The sequence below is a fragment of the Pundamilia nyererei genome, unplaced genomic scaffold, assembly GCF_000239375.1.
Source record: "Pundamilia nyererei isolate P.nyererei 1_Seehausen unplaced genomic scaffold, PunNye1.0 scaffold00116, whole genome shotgun sequence".
NCBI lineage: Eukaryota > Metazoa > Chordata > Actinopteri > Cichliformes > Cichlidae > Pundamilia > Pundamilia nyererei.
The window spans coordinates 963332-981275 of NW_005187517.1; the positions used below are offsets into that span (position 1 = coordinate 963332).

Below are 17944 nucleotides of genomic sequence, written 5' to 3' on the forward strand. Positions count from 1 at the left end.
GTCTTTATTTTTAGTTAGCACCTTAAAAGCTTAAAGCTGTAAGCTAATGATAGTTATATAAGAGCAGATGCTGCTGGTGCAATAAGCTGTAGTTTTACGTCCAGTGGATGATGATCTGATTAGTCGACTAATCGCATAAATAATCGGTGACTAGTCGACTATCAAAATAATCGTTTGTGGCAGCCCTAGTTATCATCGTACTTCTTCTTTTTGAGTTTCTCTACTTGTGAATGTAGAGTTTTTTTGACAACGTCATGGTTACAAAAATCTGGACTTCAGATGTGTAGCAGCGGGTTGGGAAACGGCTTAAATATGTTAGCAGCTTTGCCCCGTAGTTAATTTGCCATGTTTCAAAGTTGTTCTGTTTTGTGACTTAATAATATGTATCGAAGAACAGATTTATTGGGAGTTCAACTGTGTGAAAATGTTGGATAATTGAGGTAAGACAGCAGAAGAAACACAAACAATTGTAAACAGCTAACAGAAAGCTAACTGAGTTTATCTGTACTGAAGCACAAAGTAACATACACCCAGTACTAGGGTTTAAAAGAATCAGTACTCATGTATTATAGTAATTTGATACTAAAATGAATATTCAATTACGATATTAAATTGCAAACACTGCAGGCAGACTTGCACATGGCTTCTTTTTTCATTAACAGCTGAAGTAATTAACGTTCATGTACTGCAGGGGGAATTTAGAGAGGTAAAGCTTCCATTTTAGCAGGTTAAGCAAGCTTAACCTGGCCACACGTTAACATTAGCAGTTTATTAGCAATTACCTGTTAGCCACATTAGCCATCTGTTATCATTAAAGTAGGGGCTAGCAGTGTGTGAGTCGCAGATAGGATATTGAGCAGTGGCAGATACACTGGCCAGCCACTTGGCTGTTTGGGAGCAATAGAGTTCTGAGTGTGGAGAACTAATCCGAGCAAATAAAGAGTGAAATTGAGAATAGAGCAGTAGAATCGGATGGTTTCAGGTTTGAAGAGCAGAGCTGAGGATGTAAAGAGCTGAAAACTGAGGTTGAGCAGTGTGAACGCTGGATGCCGGGAGATGTGGACAAAATGATAAACTTTAACTCTTCTGTTTTTACAATAATTTCTTTGAATTTATTTATTATTTTGTTGTAGCCAGCTATGACGTCAATTTTAAAATGCAGGTAGTGAGCGGTTCAGCCTTTTACAGTATGCGCTATGTTTTATTTATTTATTTTTTAAAGCTTCTTCGTTTTAACATTACTAATTCCATAATTAATCAAAGGTTCATTTGTAACTTGTCTATAATGCTCTTCTTCTCCAGTCAAAAAACCTATTTAGATGTGTTAATACATTTTACAGTAGTGGTAGGCGGATCGATCCAAATAACGATTTTATAGACACCAAGTCGTCATCGGTATCGGATCGTTACTAGCCTGGTGAGATTGATTCTTTAAGTTCTGCTCTTATTTGCAATGCTGTGCTTTCGTCAAAGACGAAACAGCCTGGTCGCCGGACTCGCCGCTCCTGTGTCAGCGCAGGAGCGGCTGTGAGGAACCTTGGGGTCACTTTTGTTAAAGTATTTGGGGTATTTGCTACAGCTGTGTGAAATACAATGCAGGTGCTTTTCTTTGTCCAGGTTTTATTTGTTTGATGTTTGAAAGTTCCTGAAAAGATGCAGTTTGTCTGGCTGTTTGACATGTAACATTCTGAAATGGTAGCTGCTGTGTGATACCTTGGAATGAATTCTTTTGCAGAAATAAATCAATAAATCACCAATAATAGAGCAAAAGTGGGATGTCAGTCAGGAAACAAACCACACAACCAACAAGGAGCTTCTGTATTTAGCCTCACTATTTTTGCGTTTTCCCTTCGTTTTTGGAGCAGCTGATAACAGCACAGCTCTGAAAACACTTGCAGGCATGCGTTTTAACGTGAGACAATATGTCATTGATTATTATATAGATTATAGTTTTTAGTTGTAATGGTATATGATAACGATAATGGTATATGATTATAGACTTTCAACTTGTTTTCAGCTGGTTCTAAACAAAATTCTGGACCATAGCCACAGGAAATGCATTTACACACCAGGAGCATTTAACACACATTTTGACAAGATACTTAGTCTTAGATATTCTTTCTTGTATTTGACACCTGGATGTCCCCATCTGATTGTGATATCAGTGACAACAATGTGATCGGCTAGTAGAGCAGGGCGATACTTGTGACAATCACAATAAAGAATATTCTATTCTATTCTATTCTATTCTATTCTATATCACCAAAAATATTTATCACAATATACATTTGAAAATTTGCGATGACGATATAACTGACGATATAATTGACACTAGATAAAATACTTTACAATCCACAACTTTATTAGTACAAAAAAACCCCATCAATGTATTTTCACTTAAACAAGCAGCTGTTTTTTATGTGCATTAAAGTTATATAAAAATGTAACAGTGTAAATGTAAATTCCTTGCAGACAGTTTAACCAAAAGGCATTTCCAGTGGAAACTGGCCGACATATCCTCAGCATAACCATGTATAATATCCACAAAACTTAAAAAGAGGTTATACACACACAATACGGTAATATTATGTTGAAGCACAGTACGTATCACTCCGCGAGGCTCCTGCCTACGATAGCCGTAATGCTCCAACAATCCATCAAGCGGTGCGGCTTCGTAGCTTAGCAAAGTCGTACTAAAACATTTGACAGATTTCGAGCGCCGTGTACCACATAAAATCGGATTATAAGGGGCACTGTCGATTTTCAGAAAAATCAAAGGATTGATTTTAAGTGTGCCGTATTTTCCAAAAAACACGGTAATAACGACGGCCCGCTAGCATGCTCTACCAAAAATAGTGCTTTGTCGTGTATCTGACGGACGAAAGCTAAACCAGTTCCACACCACTGAAGTTGCAGCATTTTTACAAACCAATTCTGGTTCATCCGTTTCATTCAACGATCCACTTTTGCTCTTCTCATTCTCTGTCGCCGCCATGCTTTTTCCGCCATGTGCGTATGAAAACAAAGGTACTGCGCATGCATGTTTTACCCATATTCTATCGCAATATTTAATTTTCTTATTGTTGCCGGTATTGTTGAACGGTATGATATGGCCCAGCCCCATCGGCTAGTGACAAGATGATCGGATGGAGCACAGCGGCACCCATCAGCAGCGGCGTGCCTAAATTAGCTGGGGAGTTGTCTTAGCCTGTAGGAAGCTAACAGCAAAGTTTCATTTTGGAGGAATTTCTCTCTGACTTGATCACCAGGTTCTGTTTAATGTGTTTAATTTAACCAAAAACTGAGATCAAATGAGTTCTGATAATGATGCTTGATCTTGATGGTCTCACTATTCTTATGTTGTTTGTTTTCAGGTTTTTAGTTTGCTTACATAACCTGTTGCCACCAACTTAACTAACATTGTTTCACTACATCTGTCTCTGTGAGGTCCCCTCCACATGTGGCATGTGTGAGAGGAGAGGTGAAATGAGGTGTACTCAGAACAAAGAAAAAAAACAAGATGAAAAAAGAAAATGAAAGTAAAAGGCAGCCAGTCTAACAGAGTTGCGAAAAGACTATTTGTAATATATTTGTTGTTGTCCTTTTGTCATTTATTATCTTATTAATAAATTCAAGTTCCAGAAATTGATGCTGTCGGATTTATTTGCTTTTCTAGTTTTATTAAGTTAGGAAATTAATTTTTAAGTCGAGTCTGATGCTGCCTTACACACAAAAGACTGATTCATTTATCACAGCAAAAGGCAGATACATTTGTTACCTTAAGCCAAGGTTATCATATCGAACCAAAGCTGAATCTGGATGGTGCCCTAATAAAACCAAGACTTACAAGTGACAGACTTCCTTGTGGGAGTAACCAGGTCTTAGCTGCAGTGGAAATCACTTCCAATAATAAGAGTGTGACTGTTGGTGAAGGATTGGGTAATCAGTGTCAAACAGTGTGGACAGTTGTGTGTGGTTGGTGTTACTTCACTGTGGTGTTTTCGTCACATTCACAGCCTTTTGAATTCTGTAACACTTTGCCATCCCAGTACAAAAATAATACTTGATCTCTACAGCTGCATACAAGATTATTGGCAGGTCTGAGCAATATGGATAAAAGTCATCATTTTTTTTTTGTCATTTCAGTCAGTACTATACATTTGTATCATGATGAAGATTGAATCACTAAAATCACTACATCTGACAAACCTGAAGCTTCATTTTTGACTCCTAAGTGGGATTAGGAAAATATAAGGTGAATCTTGGTTTAAATATTTTCTATCAGAAGCTGAACATGATAAATGTACTATAACACTGGACAAGAAAATGTAAATAAATACCATGGGTACGTATAATGAACTAAAATCTAAATTCTGGCAAATTCTGGCAAAAACTTAAATTATTACAAAAACTGCCTGTGAACTGCTGTCAAACTGTTTTAAATTGTTGGGAAATAATCCCACAAATTAAAAAACATTGATAATTTTCTGCAGTATCCTCAGGACAATTTCCATAAGGTGAACATAAACCAAAGTGACATATTTGCTGAATTCTCCATGGGAGAATCTACTGAGGGCTCATGAAAGGCAGTATAGTCTCATTGAAGTGGGCGGTGACACTCATGCATGGGTCAGTTGTGTGACTTGTACATTATCTAAACACTCAAAGTCCTCATCAGGTTCCTTTTGATCCCCTGGGGTGTAATGTTCGATAACACTATGGCTAGAGTTTTCGTTCACATTCTCAGTTGTCATTTTGTCTTTTGTCTCGCTCACACTCCTGATGAACCAGTATGCAGCAGCCCAAACATTAGCACATGTGCTGCTGCCGACTGCTCCTCCAGTGCTCTGTCTTGTGTTTGTCAACCCAAAGACTTATTTCCAACTCTGTTCCAACCACATGACTCAAGAAAGTACAGTACAGTAGTCCCAGCAGCGACAGGAAGCATGGTGCATATAATTGTTGTGGTTCTATTGTCTGACTTCCTAAAACAACACCCTCGGTTGGGAGTTTAAGAAAGTAACACAAAGTCCTGTCCAGAGTGGTCTTATGAACTCATTTGCCCAAGTCATGTCATGTGTTACGCCATTAAATGCTCACTTAGTTAGGAATTTGACTGAAATGAGATTGTGATGTATATTACAAGAGGCTTAGTGTTGATGTTATGACTGACCCTTTGACATCAATGAATATATTGTGTGTCTAATTCTTGATCAGCAGTGAACTATGGTCAGGCAGTTTAGATTGACAACATACAGTGTCCATGCAGCCACTGCAGGGGGATGCTTGGACAACCAGGTGATTAATATGAAGGGACACAAAATTTAATATGATATCATTTTTAAAGAAAATAAGCAATATTTAAGATACTTACTCTAGATTGCATTGGGTTGGCCTCTGGTAAAACTGTTAGGAACCTTGGGGTCACTTTTAGAAACATCCTCTCTCAGAGTGATGCTTGTTCCTACATTCATTACTTTGCTATTGTTATCAGGTTGGTCTAAAAGTTTCTGAAAAAGCCTTCAGTTGATCCAGAATGGAGCAGTGAGAGTACGGACAGGGAGTAGAAAGAGATCATATATCTCATATTTCTTCTCTTCATTGACTCTCTGTTGAATCCAGAATTGAATTTGAATTACTTGTGCTAACATACACGGTCTGGAATATCACTCAGTGAGCAATCTCACCAAGATCTGTTAGGCAGAGGAAGTCTATATTCATCATTCCACTTTAAAGTGTGAACAGTAAATTGGTTTGATTGGTTCCAGAAGCAACATTACCATTCCCACTTACATTTTACTGTTAGCTCTCCCCCAAAAGTCAAACAAAAAGATTTGTGACACTGTTGAAATTTCCCTGACGTAACCTGTTTCCACCCGGTCTTTTTGATCAAACACATCACTGTTTGTACAAGAATAGAATTGAATCTTTTGCCACTAGTTCTTCTTTCATGTGGCTGCTCTGACCCAGCTGAGCTGCCTCAGTATCACTATGCGAGTGTCCTTTGAGCATCTAAACATGTGTGTTGTCAAACCAGGAGCACATGTGTCACCTTTAAAAGTGCTTTGAACTGCTTCTGTGGCTGCGCTAATTTAAAAGGTTTTGTGCTCTTTCAGTTTGACACAGGAAACCATTTTCTTTCATCAGCATAAAATTTACAGTTTGGTCCAATTAAAAGATGCAAAGCATCATTTTGTGTGGCCAAGTCAGTCGTCCTGCCATAGTTAATATAGGGTTTAGATTTTTTGTCATGGGATTTGCTAGAATCATCATTTCTGAACATGAATATTTTCTCCGCTCACGGTGCTGTTTGCTCTGTGTTCACCCTCGCCGGTTTTATTCCACTTCATTTGCTGGACAGCTGTATGCAACTTTGCCTGCTGTAGGGTGGTAAAGCCTCTGTGTCTGTGTTCCCTAGCTATGGGAAACAATAGCAAACTGTCTGCTCAACAGTGATGTGCCCGTGGCATCTGAACAATATGAGCTGTTCTGATTTACGTTTTAAGTCTGGAGTGGACTGTTATAGCTGCCACCACACACAGGAAACTGAATTCACCGAATGCGAAAAAGCAAACTGTCAGCCATGACTGACAGAGTTTTGAAGGCTGTTTTGACAGCCATCATTGATGCCAAATCCTCTCTGGGTCTTGTGACAGTGATGGATTCCACATCAAAGCTCTAAACAGCATCATCAGGGCCCACTCTGTCATCTCACCCATGCACAGACTGTGGGGATTGTTTTTCACCTAAACATATTGTAGACAACCACTGTAAACCTTTGTCATTAAACACATATACAGACACAATCTTTGCATATCTATTCATACATGTAGCTTAATCAAATAAACTAAGTACACTCTTCATTTGCATGTGTGCACACCGCCACTTATCACTAGCCACTGACACTGATAACAGTGCAGCTGCTGTGACGCAACAAGTGATGTCTTTAAGGTCTCCAACAGAGCCAACAGCTCATTAGAGAGCACATCACACCATGTGCTACACCTGTTGGCAGTTTGTGCTGTGTTAGTATTGTAATGTAAAAGGTGTTAATATGGTTAATAAGGCTAGTGTCTTAAGTACATAAAGGTGAAGTTATTTATAGTCAGCTTAAACTGCATTGGTGCCATGTTTTTAGCTTTTTAGCGCTGATGTGTTTGTAACATTTAGATCTGTGTAAGAGACCGGAGTGCACTGGTCTTAATGCAGAGGTTCACACAGGATTGGATTCTGTTTGTGGCAGCAGTGCGTGTACCCAAACCTTAAATTGTGTTTTTTATGAACTGTTCGAGTTCATAAAAAACACAATGTCATCTTAGCGTCTGAACATTTTCTCAACAGTCGCATCAGGAGACAGAAGATTAGTTCAAACTGGAGCTGTACTGAAGTATGCCTCACTTTATCTGACATGTTTTACACAACTGTGCTGCTCTGTAATTATGAATCAGACGTGTTCAGCTTCTTCTTGTGTAAGAATACTGACAAAGCCGAGCTGACGGTTGCTGGAGTTGGATGTCGAACGATGTGAGGTTTCACTGAAATTACTGGAACGTAAAAAAGACTTTTGAATGAACCGTGCTGAAACACAGATGGGCAGAGGTGTAGAAACAATAAAGGCAGATGCATCGACAGACTGTTAGCTGCAGTGATGTCTCAGATAGATCAGTTCATTACATGCTACATGTTGTTTCAGAGAAGATACATTTCAAGCGAACCTCAAGTCTGACATCAGATTTTTCAGGTTTTTCAGGTGAAAAAGGATGTGATGACTTACAGGAACTGGTTAGTCAGTGCATCTGCTGAATGTTTGTAAGAGGTGTGCAAGTAAAAGTAAGAAGAATAAGATTAAAATGGAAAGCGGCTGCCAGCTCGCTAGTGTCACTTATTGTAAAACTACCAGATCTAGTTTGTGTAATCACCAACATCTGCAGTCTGTAGCACATGAATGTTGTGACACCGTGAATCAGACTCTGCCTGGTGACACATTAGTCTTGATAATGCTGTAGTCTTCCCTGCCTTTGTCAGCTGCTGGTGAGCCAGACTTTTATTTACTTCACATAAAATACATTACATTTCCTCTTTCTTACAGCTCATGGAAACTAATAAAGATAGGCCTTCTTTTGAAGTGCAATTAAGCTGAATTATACACCCATGCAGTACAAGTGATGCAGCATAATTTTCTGTGCCTTGTATGCATTATGATCATAGAGGTGAAGAGGTTTCCAAAAGAGGAAGCAGCTTCTTTGCCAGTAAAGCAGGGTTGTGATTTGCCTTTGTAGAGTGGGGACAAAACTGCCATTATTCCAAGTCCCACAAGGGCTTTTTGCATGTAATGAGACTGGGGCCTCTTCTGCTCCTCTTCAGCTATGGGTATGTTGTCACTTCCTGATATGAGAGGAAGTGGTGGTTTTCTGGTGGAGTGTGATAGAACACTCTACACACACATACACATAAAAAAAGAAAAAAAGAAACTAAGCTTCACAATGATCAGAGCATAGTAACCACAGATGTATTCGTGGTCATGTGATGTATTATAAAATATCAGAAAAGTTGGCCTAATAGAGGAATTCATGATTGAACAATTTAGAGCCATTTGTATTGGTAATACACACCAGTGGACCGTATACACCCATATTTAGAAGTTATGCAAGTAAAGTGTGTGTCATGTTGACTACAAACTTGACTTAGATATTGCAACTGTGCTTATCAGCTGCAAACCACAAAAACAAACTAATGTATTGAGGGAAATGATATTTTTTGGCTGCACAGATAGCAGTGACCGGGGTTTCTCTGTTCACATCAATTTGGCAGTCAGTGAATATTAAGAGTCTGTCTTAATAATAGAAAAAGAATAAAGAAACAAATGCGTCCTTGGCACAAAGAGGAAATAAATAACAGCCCGAGTCCTGTGTTTGACAGGCTGGTGAATAGATTTCTGGGATCCACAATGATTTATACAACATGTCACGATTATCCATCGAGTAGCTCTTTAAACATTACACACTGACTGACTGACTCACAGCCTGTAGTCCAGCTAAAAGTTTTATAATTTGATATTCAAATATCTGACATTTCCAGTTCTGCCATGATAGTGATACCTTGACTGTGGATATCTGCTAAGTGTGTTTTTCTGAGTAGATATGTGAGCAGTGATCTAATACTAGTGTTAAACTATAATAGCTATGCTCCTTGCTCTGAGACCAGTAATCATTCAGGTGTGTGTAAGGCAGCGTCAGAGTCCACTGAATGTTGATTGCCTAACATTTTTAAATAAATACAAAATTATTATGAAAAGGTGATCTAAAAAAGGTGATATAAAAGGTCATGTGTGTTTTATTAAAATAATAAAACACATATTAACATTATTTAACTGAGTTATTTGCTGTTGTCTCACTTCAGCACAGTGTGAAGTGGGTTTTTAGTTTCCACATCCACGAGTCCACTTGGGCTTGTGTGACATAAATTTCATCATCAGACAGTGACTGTGTCTGTGTCAGCAACAGAATGTAGGCTTGAGAGTGCCTATTGCATACTACTGCCATTTATGGCCATGCTAGTTTCCCCTTTCCCTGCTTTCAGTCTCACTGAGTGCATCTCCTCAGACACTTGTGTCATGTATTGAGTGGAGCTGATGATCCAGTTGTTGACATTGGATTGTGGCCTATATTTGCCATTTCCTGAGCTTTCCTCGTGACTTTGGCATGGATAGAAAACCCAAACATTTCATGTCCATGTAGCGTTTATGCTCAAAACAGACAGTAAACTATTAACAAACCCTCCACAAGTGTCTCTTGACCTACTTTCCAGCTTCCTGAGGAAGTGTCCTGGGTTTGCTAAAGGCTTATCTGCTTAATAATTGTGGACCTGTGCTGTAGACTGAGGTCTCATATGCCTTATGTATTTTAATTAGAAATCTCTCAAAGTTGCCGTCTTATTTTAAAGCCTTAGTGTTTCACATCTACAGGATGCCACTTTGCAGTTAGTGTGACTTTTAGCCTGAGTGCTGACAAAAAACATCTTTACTGGTTTAGACAAAATCATATCAGAAATGACATGTTCTTTCTTTTGGCCTGGTGTGGATTTTCGTTATGTATCCAGTGAGTCCAGGAAGACTTGATGTCTATCTGTGCGTGTTGCTGATGATGTGGCACAGATTACCCAGAGGAAGTGGAGGATTTTGATGGTTCATGTGAGCTCACGCAGAGAGGCTGTGGCCCAGGCAGAGGTTGTGTCTCCACAGCCTCTGCCTGCCTTGAGCTGAGATACGCCGTCTTCTTGTTGTGTGAGTGCACATTACACATTTGCTCTGTCACCATTTGTTCTCCTTTTTGTGTTTGCTTCTTCCTCAAAATGGAAGGAAGCAGTTATGATTTACAGCTTCGTGTCAATCTGGAACATGTGACAGTGTTTTTGTCAGACCAGAATGCACAGCTGATGGGTTTTTAAACATTTCAGAACAGCAGGGGTTCAATTTTATTTGTTTGATGTAGTTCAGCAGAAAAGAAGAGACACAGTAGGAGGGAAATGGCCTCCGTCTCCATCTGGATTCCATACTTTCAGCATAGCCATTCACCTTGCTGGTTAATATTCTTTCCATAAGATGGTATGGAGACACCCCTCCCCCCAAAATGCTAAACTGCATAAAGCACACTTCCCACATCTACTTACCTCTGTCTTACTCTGGCGTTGTGCCTGATATAAAGCAGCCCTCTGCATCATTTAGCCACATGTGCAAAACAAATTTCTGTTCTCACTTTAGTGCCATTAGCTGCAGACCTAAACACTAACACTGTGTTTGCAGGGAGGGGGTGTGGAGGGTGGCATAGAGGAATGGAAGAAGAGGACAGATGTGTTTACAGAGGCTGAAGAAGGAGGAAGGGCACAAGTATCTAGACTCTCGCAGATCGTCCAGGTCAGCCTAACATCATTCGCGTCCACAGCTAACTGTTGTGTGTGTTTGTGAGCAGGTAAAGGTCTTCTTAAAGCAAAGAGAGGCTAAAAGAGATGTGTTAATAATGTAGGTGTTGGAGTTTTATAGAATCTATAGTATAAATGAATGGTGGGAGATCACATCATGACTGAACGGGACCAGCAGATGGGTGGAAAGTTGGCTCTGTCGGTAACTCCATTTGGACATCTTTACAGCGAAATTTAAACTTGTGCAAATATATGAGACGCTGTTTCTCATTAGTCACCTACATGCAGACTGAATTTTGAAAAAATAACAGTGAAGTGGTTACACTTAAATCAGTGGTTGTGGATATATGACACACCATGCAGCAGACTTGCTGCAGAACAACTCTGATCCATCAGAATGAATGCAGGACCTCTGGAGGTGTCCTGTGGTGCAGAGTGAGTCCTGTGGGTTATGGGGCAGGACCTTCATGGATTGGGTTTGTTCCAGTGCATTTATCAGAGCGGTGTATGGTGAGTTTGGAGTTTATAATCAAAGGCTTTGGCATTTTTTCTAGGCTTCATTGCTTATTTGGACAATTTTTGTTGCGTGGTGGAGCTAGGAGAGACCACAGCCTTGGGGAGTATTAAGCAACATTAATGCACTTTTTAGTACTCATAGCCGTTAATGCTTTGAAGCGCTAACTGCTTTGTCCTCCTTTGCGACTCTGCAGAGGCAGAAATGAACGTCCTCCATTAAAATTCAGTCAGGAAATACTTTACTCAGATCACCCAAACGAGAGCTTTCACAGGTTGTTTCCACATACACTTCTACACAGTCATTCTTTGTTTTGCACCCAAATGAGTTTCCCCAATGCTGAATATTATTTAGTGCAGGTTTAAGGCACCACTGAATTACTGTCACTTTTCAGACCTGGGAGCAGAGACACTCTGGAGTATGTGATCAGCGAGATGATCAGTTTTGTCCACTTCACGTCTCAGAGGTTTCAGTGTCCATTTTAGTAAAACATGTTTGTTGTTTAAAAGCAGAAGCTGGTTTGAAGGCTGTCACCAGACCAGGAAAAAGCAGGACAAGTCCGCTGCAGACACTTTATAATGGAGACCAGGTGAGAACAATGGCACATATTGTCCCACCACACACACAATCGCACACACATAGTGTGACTTGAGGGCTACAGCTAGTAGGTAGCAAGTTTCACTTTCACTGTACAGACTGTACCAACTGCAACATCTAAAGCTCAGTATGTTTAACACTGTAGTATTAAACATAATGAAAAATGAACACTTAGGCTGCATTTAGTTAAATCACTTTAAATTTGTATCAAGCTGCTTATTAACATTCAAACATTCAAAAATCCTTGAAGGAGTTAAACTCTATACTGACAGCTGGCCTTCAGCAGTTTTTAAAAGGCTTTTGTTGAAAGTTGTTTGTGCCTCTCTTTCTCTCTCTGCATCGTCCTCATCACAAGCAGCTGGAGCTGTTGGCAGCTCACAAGTCCCTCCAAGGCCGCAGGGAGCTGCTGGAGCAGGCATGTCTGAGCCACACGAGGAAGCGCCGCGTGCTCTCGCCCGAGGATCTCAAACACCTCATTGTTGACGACATGCACGGCCTTATTTACTGCTATGTACCCAAGGTTGGTAAGCACGTACAGATGAAATGAAAGAGGTTTGAGAGAATGTGAGCGGATTGGATGATGATAGAGGGAGACAGGTGCATGTTTTTATTTCACAGGTGTTTCCTTTTCTGACTTGCAGGTAGCCTGCACTAACTGGAAGCGTGTCCTCATGGTCCTCACCAGCGACGGCCGCTACACCGACCCCCTCGCCATCCCCGCTAATGAGGCCCACGTCGCAGGTAACCTCCGCACGCTTTCGGAGTTCTCGGTCGCGGAGATCAACCAGCGCCTTCGCAGCTACCTCAAGTTCATCTTTGTGCGGGAGCCCTTTGAGCGGCTGGTGTCAGCCTACAGAAACAAATTCACGCGCAGGTACAACACTGCCTTCCACAAACGCTACGGAACTAAAATCATCCGCCGGCACAGGCCCAACGCCAAGCCGGAAGCCCTCGAGAAAGGAGATGATGTGACTTTCCCTGAGTTTGTCCAGTATCTTGTGGACCCTCGGACGCAACGGGAGGAACCTTTCAACGAGCACTGGGAGCGGGTGCACTCCCTCTGCCACCCCTGCCTGATCCACTACGACGTGGTGGGGAAATACGAGACTCTGGAGCCCGATGCTCAGGCCGTGCTCAGATTGGCCGGAGTGGAGGGGATGCTTCAATTTCCAACGTCCGGCAAGACGACCAGGACAGACGGCCACATGGCGGGGCGTTACTTTAAGCACATCAGTCCTTTCTATCAGAAAAAACTGTTCAATCTGTATCGCATGGACTTCATGCTCTTCAACTACTCCACACCAGAGTATCTCAGGACTTGATGAGCATCACTTGTCCTTTCAGGCACTTTTGTGTCGCTCCCTGCCTCGGAGTGGTCCACCACAAGCAGAGACTTGACACTGGGACTCTCCAAGGAAAACAGTTAACGGCTGTGGAGAGTGACTGGATTTTCTGGTTTCAGTAAGTGAAACTAAAAACTGCCTAAGAAGACAGATGGTGTGTGTGCTGTGATCTACTGAGTGAGGATGGAGTTTGTCTTTAGCACAGCAGACTGCAGGTGACACATCATCTCTTTATAAACAGATCCTTTTTGTGTTTGTTGCAATTTCTTGCCAAAGTTTTGCTTCATCAAAATTAGCAAGCCTTGCTTTGACTTTAGTTTGAGAGTTGTAGAGCTGGTGAAATGTGCCTCATCAGCATTTTTCTGCAGCTCTCGCTACAGATTTCTTTTCTTTGTTTTTGCATCTTCTGAGAGGTAGTGAGCCAGAAATGAAACTTGAGAGGAGCAGGTTCTCTTCTCACAGGTAAATGTGCTGACTGTGAAACTGAGCACAGTGTTGCCGTCTCTTAGGAAGGCTTTTATTTATGTCAGTATTTATTGTTTTGGAGAGCAAGGATGTCGGGCTCATTTTTTTTTCCCAGAGGAAATGATTTTCTTTTCTTAAAGAACAAAAGGCTTTTCCCTTTCAGAGTCAATATCTTTTTGCCATGTCAGCTTTTGCACATTAACCGATGCTATAACAGGAAACCGTCAGAGCGTACCACATCAGCCTCCTGCTTTAAAACTGCACAAATCTCGCAGCTCTCGTTCACACCGGCTCCCACAGATCCCAGAGTGATTTCCAGTCGTAGACGCTCCCTCATTCCAGTAAAAGTGTGTTGCCGTCCCTCATCTATCGTGTGCCTGTATTTAGCTCTGAGCAGGTAGGCTGAACAAACAACCACATAGCTGTGGTCAGGGCTGCGTCCAGCCCAGGACTAGCCCTGGTCAGAGCTCCCCTTGTTGGGCTGTAGGCAAGCACACCAAGGTTTAATCCAACTACGGTCACCGAACAGGCCTCGTTCAGTAAATATGATCAATACACTGTTTGACCTTCATTAACTCTTTGAAGACAAAATATGCATTCAAGATGGACTTGAAATATTTGCCAAAGATAAAAATAACTTGTTTAAAATTCATATTACCTCAGATATTTCCTTGCAAGCACTATAAGTGAGAGACAGTTTGTATACCCATACATATCTTTTTATATCCCAGCGTCCACTTAAATTATAGGAAGATTAGATTATGCTTTAAAAATAACTCCCAAAGGCATTTCAAGGTGCCTTTAACCAACAATAATTGGGCACAAGATAAGAGATTTGGATCTCTCTTAGACGAATAAACTGAAATCAAACCAAACAGTGCTTTGATTCCTTACAATAATCTGAATATCTCAGTGCTACAGTTTATCAAGATTAAGAGCTGGGATTACTTAGTCTTTGTAGATATTTGAGACATGATCTCAAAACAACAGATGCGAACGTTTCCATAAAAAACACACCCACAGTTTGCTGTGTACACTGAAGCTTTGGCTGTTTATTCTTATCTGCACATCCTTCTGTTTCTTTTATAAAGTATGTTTAATTTAGTCAGACACGTGCCAACCTTTATTATTTTCCTGTAATTACGCTTTGAAAAGTGCAATATTAGTACGTGTTAAAAGTTGTCTTTATTCAAGCCTTAATTTTGTGCCATATTTTATTTTTCTATTCCAGCCATGGATTACAGGGTGTTCCTTTCCAATGCTTTCCTGCATAGCAGTTTGTAATTTAAGTCGTAATTTGTAAGAAGCTGCAACTTGGCAAAACCTGATTACACACTTTATTTTTTTCTTCTGTTTTATGATCTACTGCACAAAATGTATGTTTCACCTTTTAATTTAGAATCTGCTAAGTTTTCATCTCAGATGCCCTGACGCTGCTGTGTGGGACACAGCTAGCCAAAGAAAACCATTTTCTGTAGAAATGTTCTTTGAGTCAGATCTTTGTCATGGTGAGTCATTGTGAAACGGCAAACAGAGCACAATCTGAAAGAATCTCTCATGCACTTGTGACACCAAGCTGTGAATCTGATAACTGAAGTGCACTTGCTGATGTGATAGTGAATGACTGGTTACCTTGAAGTTTTAAAAAAAATATAAACCCACAATGACAGCGCTGTGTGTGTCTGCTTTATTATTATGACAGTTGTCCTATAGTTGAACGCCATTTGAACACAGCTGTGCAGAAACTATATTTTGTGTGGTTTTTTTGCAACTCGTGCAAAAATCACTGTTCGTGCATTCTTTACACTTTCAGCAGTAGGAATAGTAAAACTGCCCCAAACTTTAAAAACCATACACATGCTGGAGTAGCGGGACTTTTTTTTTTTTCTTATTTGTATGATAATGCCACAGACAATCGGAAATTAGTCTGTTAGTTTTTTATTAAAATAGAACTGTTCATAGCCACAAAGTCACATTAACACTCACCAACAATTTTGCTTTAATCTCCAGACACATAAGACAGCACAGTGTAGGTATGGAAGCTTGAAGAACTGAACACAGCAAGATTAGAAAATAAAGGCGCTTTAAAAAGGCCCTAACGTCATAACGTGGCAGTGTCAACACTGAAGTACAGTACAAGCTCTGACAAAGGTAAAGGAAAAGACAAAGAACTGTTGCAACATTTAAATACAGATTGTTTTGTTTTTTTTAACATTGAGATGCTTGTAGACGAGATTTTAGTTACAACATGGTTGACATTTTTGCTTTCAAGGCAACTTCAGACTACTAATAAAACACAGTGCAAGTTTGCAGTCAGATGTTTTTGTTCCAGTTGCACTCCATACTGTCCAATAGGGCTGGATGATACACTAAAAAAGAAATGAATAAAATAGAGGTTTGCTTTCTTGCAAAAAGCTAGATGCAAAGACTGACCACTCTCAATTAAAAGCCATTTAGCAGTGAGCTAAGTTGAGCTAATAGCTAGCAGGTATATTATATTAGCAGTTAATGTTCGTTTTCATTGTTTATAACTTGTAGATTTTTAGGCCTCACTCACACAAGCCTAGAGACTAGTGGACAACCCTGTCTTCCCAGTTTCACTACCACCTGTCGAATAGTTTTTAAAAGTCAGCATCTTCTGGACAATTTGCTGAAGACCGCAGCAATCTGCTCGTGACTAAAGCAATTTCAAGGAGGTTTTTGGTGCAGTACCATATATCTTTCTGCAATCATTTTCATGCTAGTGACTGCACACAATACAGAGAAACCAGTTGCCAGTCGAATGCACGCTGCCCTGGTCTCTAGGCCCGTATGAAATGAGCTGAGCAAGCAACCTCACAGTGACTTCTCACAGCAATTCACAACTGATCAGAGAATACATGTTTGGTTGTTGCCAGATGGTTGCAGACTGTGTGACTAGGTCCTTAGGTTATGTTAGTGCTAAGATAAATAGTTATCACTCTAAAGTTTAAAGCAAACAAGTATTTAGCTATCTTTAACAATTAGCTAAACTGCTACCATTGCTTCACTTTAAAGGTTTAGCTGTAATTAGCAGGTGCTAGCTTACCTAAGCCAGTTAAACTTATTCTATACCTTACACATTGAGCTATACATATAAGTATAGCTCAATAGGGAGCTATACAAGCATAAAGTTATGCTAGTTTTAAGGTACAGAGTGTTTCACTATTTAAAGTTCATATTACGGTGATTGCCTTTGACATAGATAAATAGTTAGTTTTTTCCATTTTACAGTTTAAGCATTTAACTGGGATAAAAGGCAGCACTGTGAACAAGTTATCGCCATCACTAGAACTTGGGTCCATGTTTATAAAATTACCAAATTAAATGCTCAAGTAATGTTCCCATGTTTTTATCTGTGATTGTTCTCTTTAAACCATTTGGTGTAGTGGTCTGCAGGTATGCGAGACTCCACTTTGGATCAGAGCATTTTGTAGTTACAGGGTGACCCTCAAGTGAGGCCCAATGCAAATACCCTCTAATTTGTTATAACCTGGCAGACATCACGCCACCTACGGTAGACTACAAGAACATCATTTTATATGTCGTCCATGTGAACATGAATGAAGCGGGGGGACTACTACAACAACTCTGGCTTTACCAGCAACATCCATTTATTGGCCTTCTTATCCAAATATTTTACTCTTTTACATTTTTAGAAATGGCAGTTGAAAATAATAATTTATTAAAACACTAAACTTTTCCTTTTAACAGTTTTAAATTAAATGTGCATCTAATTTGGATCACTGTCAAAAATTCAAACAGCAGACAATCCACAGTCAAACAAACATAATAGTCTAAATAACTAATTTCCTAAAACTGTCATATTAACCTTAATCGTTATGCGAATGACAAATTTTAAATTATATCATCCAGCCCCTTCACCCACACTGGTTACGACTCACTTGTGTGCTGGTACAACACAATCTTAGCTGTGGTCTAAAATCTCACAGTATCACAGTTAATACACTAATCTCAGATGACTAACCTGGAATTCAAGTAGTACACATCTATTGTTCTTATGCACCTAGTGCTTAACAGTGTTACAATAAAAGCTTTTAGCAAAGACCTATTAACACTGCAGTACCTC

The 17944-nt window shown here is 40.0% G+C and overlaps 1 protein-coding gene across 3 annotated transcripts in view; it reads left to right on the top strand.

Moving 5' to 3' along the window:
• The window catches only part of LOC102208814 (carbohydrate sulfotransferase 11-like), a 19235-nt gene extending 3728 nt beyond the window's left edge, over positions 1-15507 (top strand). The window contains exons 2-4 of one of the 3 annotated variants that reach the window (XM_005742034.1): positions 11941-12020; positions 12384-12548; positions 12670-15507. In XM_005742034.1, coding sequence (XP_005742091.1) covers positions 11941-12020; positions 12384-12548; positions 12670-13350 — 926 coding nt within the window. In that variant the 3' untranslated portion in view covers positions 13351-15507. The remainder of the gene's footprint in view (positions 1-11940; positions 12021-12383; positions 12549-12669) is intronic. The other 2 variants (XM_005742036.1, XM_005742035.1) reach the window with 2 other exon arrangements.
• The last annotated feature ends 2437 nt before the right edge of the window (positions 15508-17944 follow it).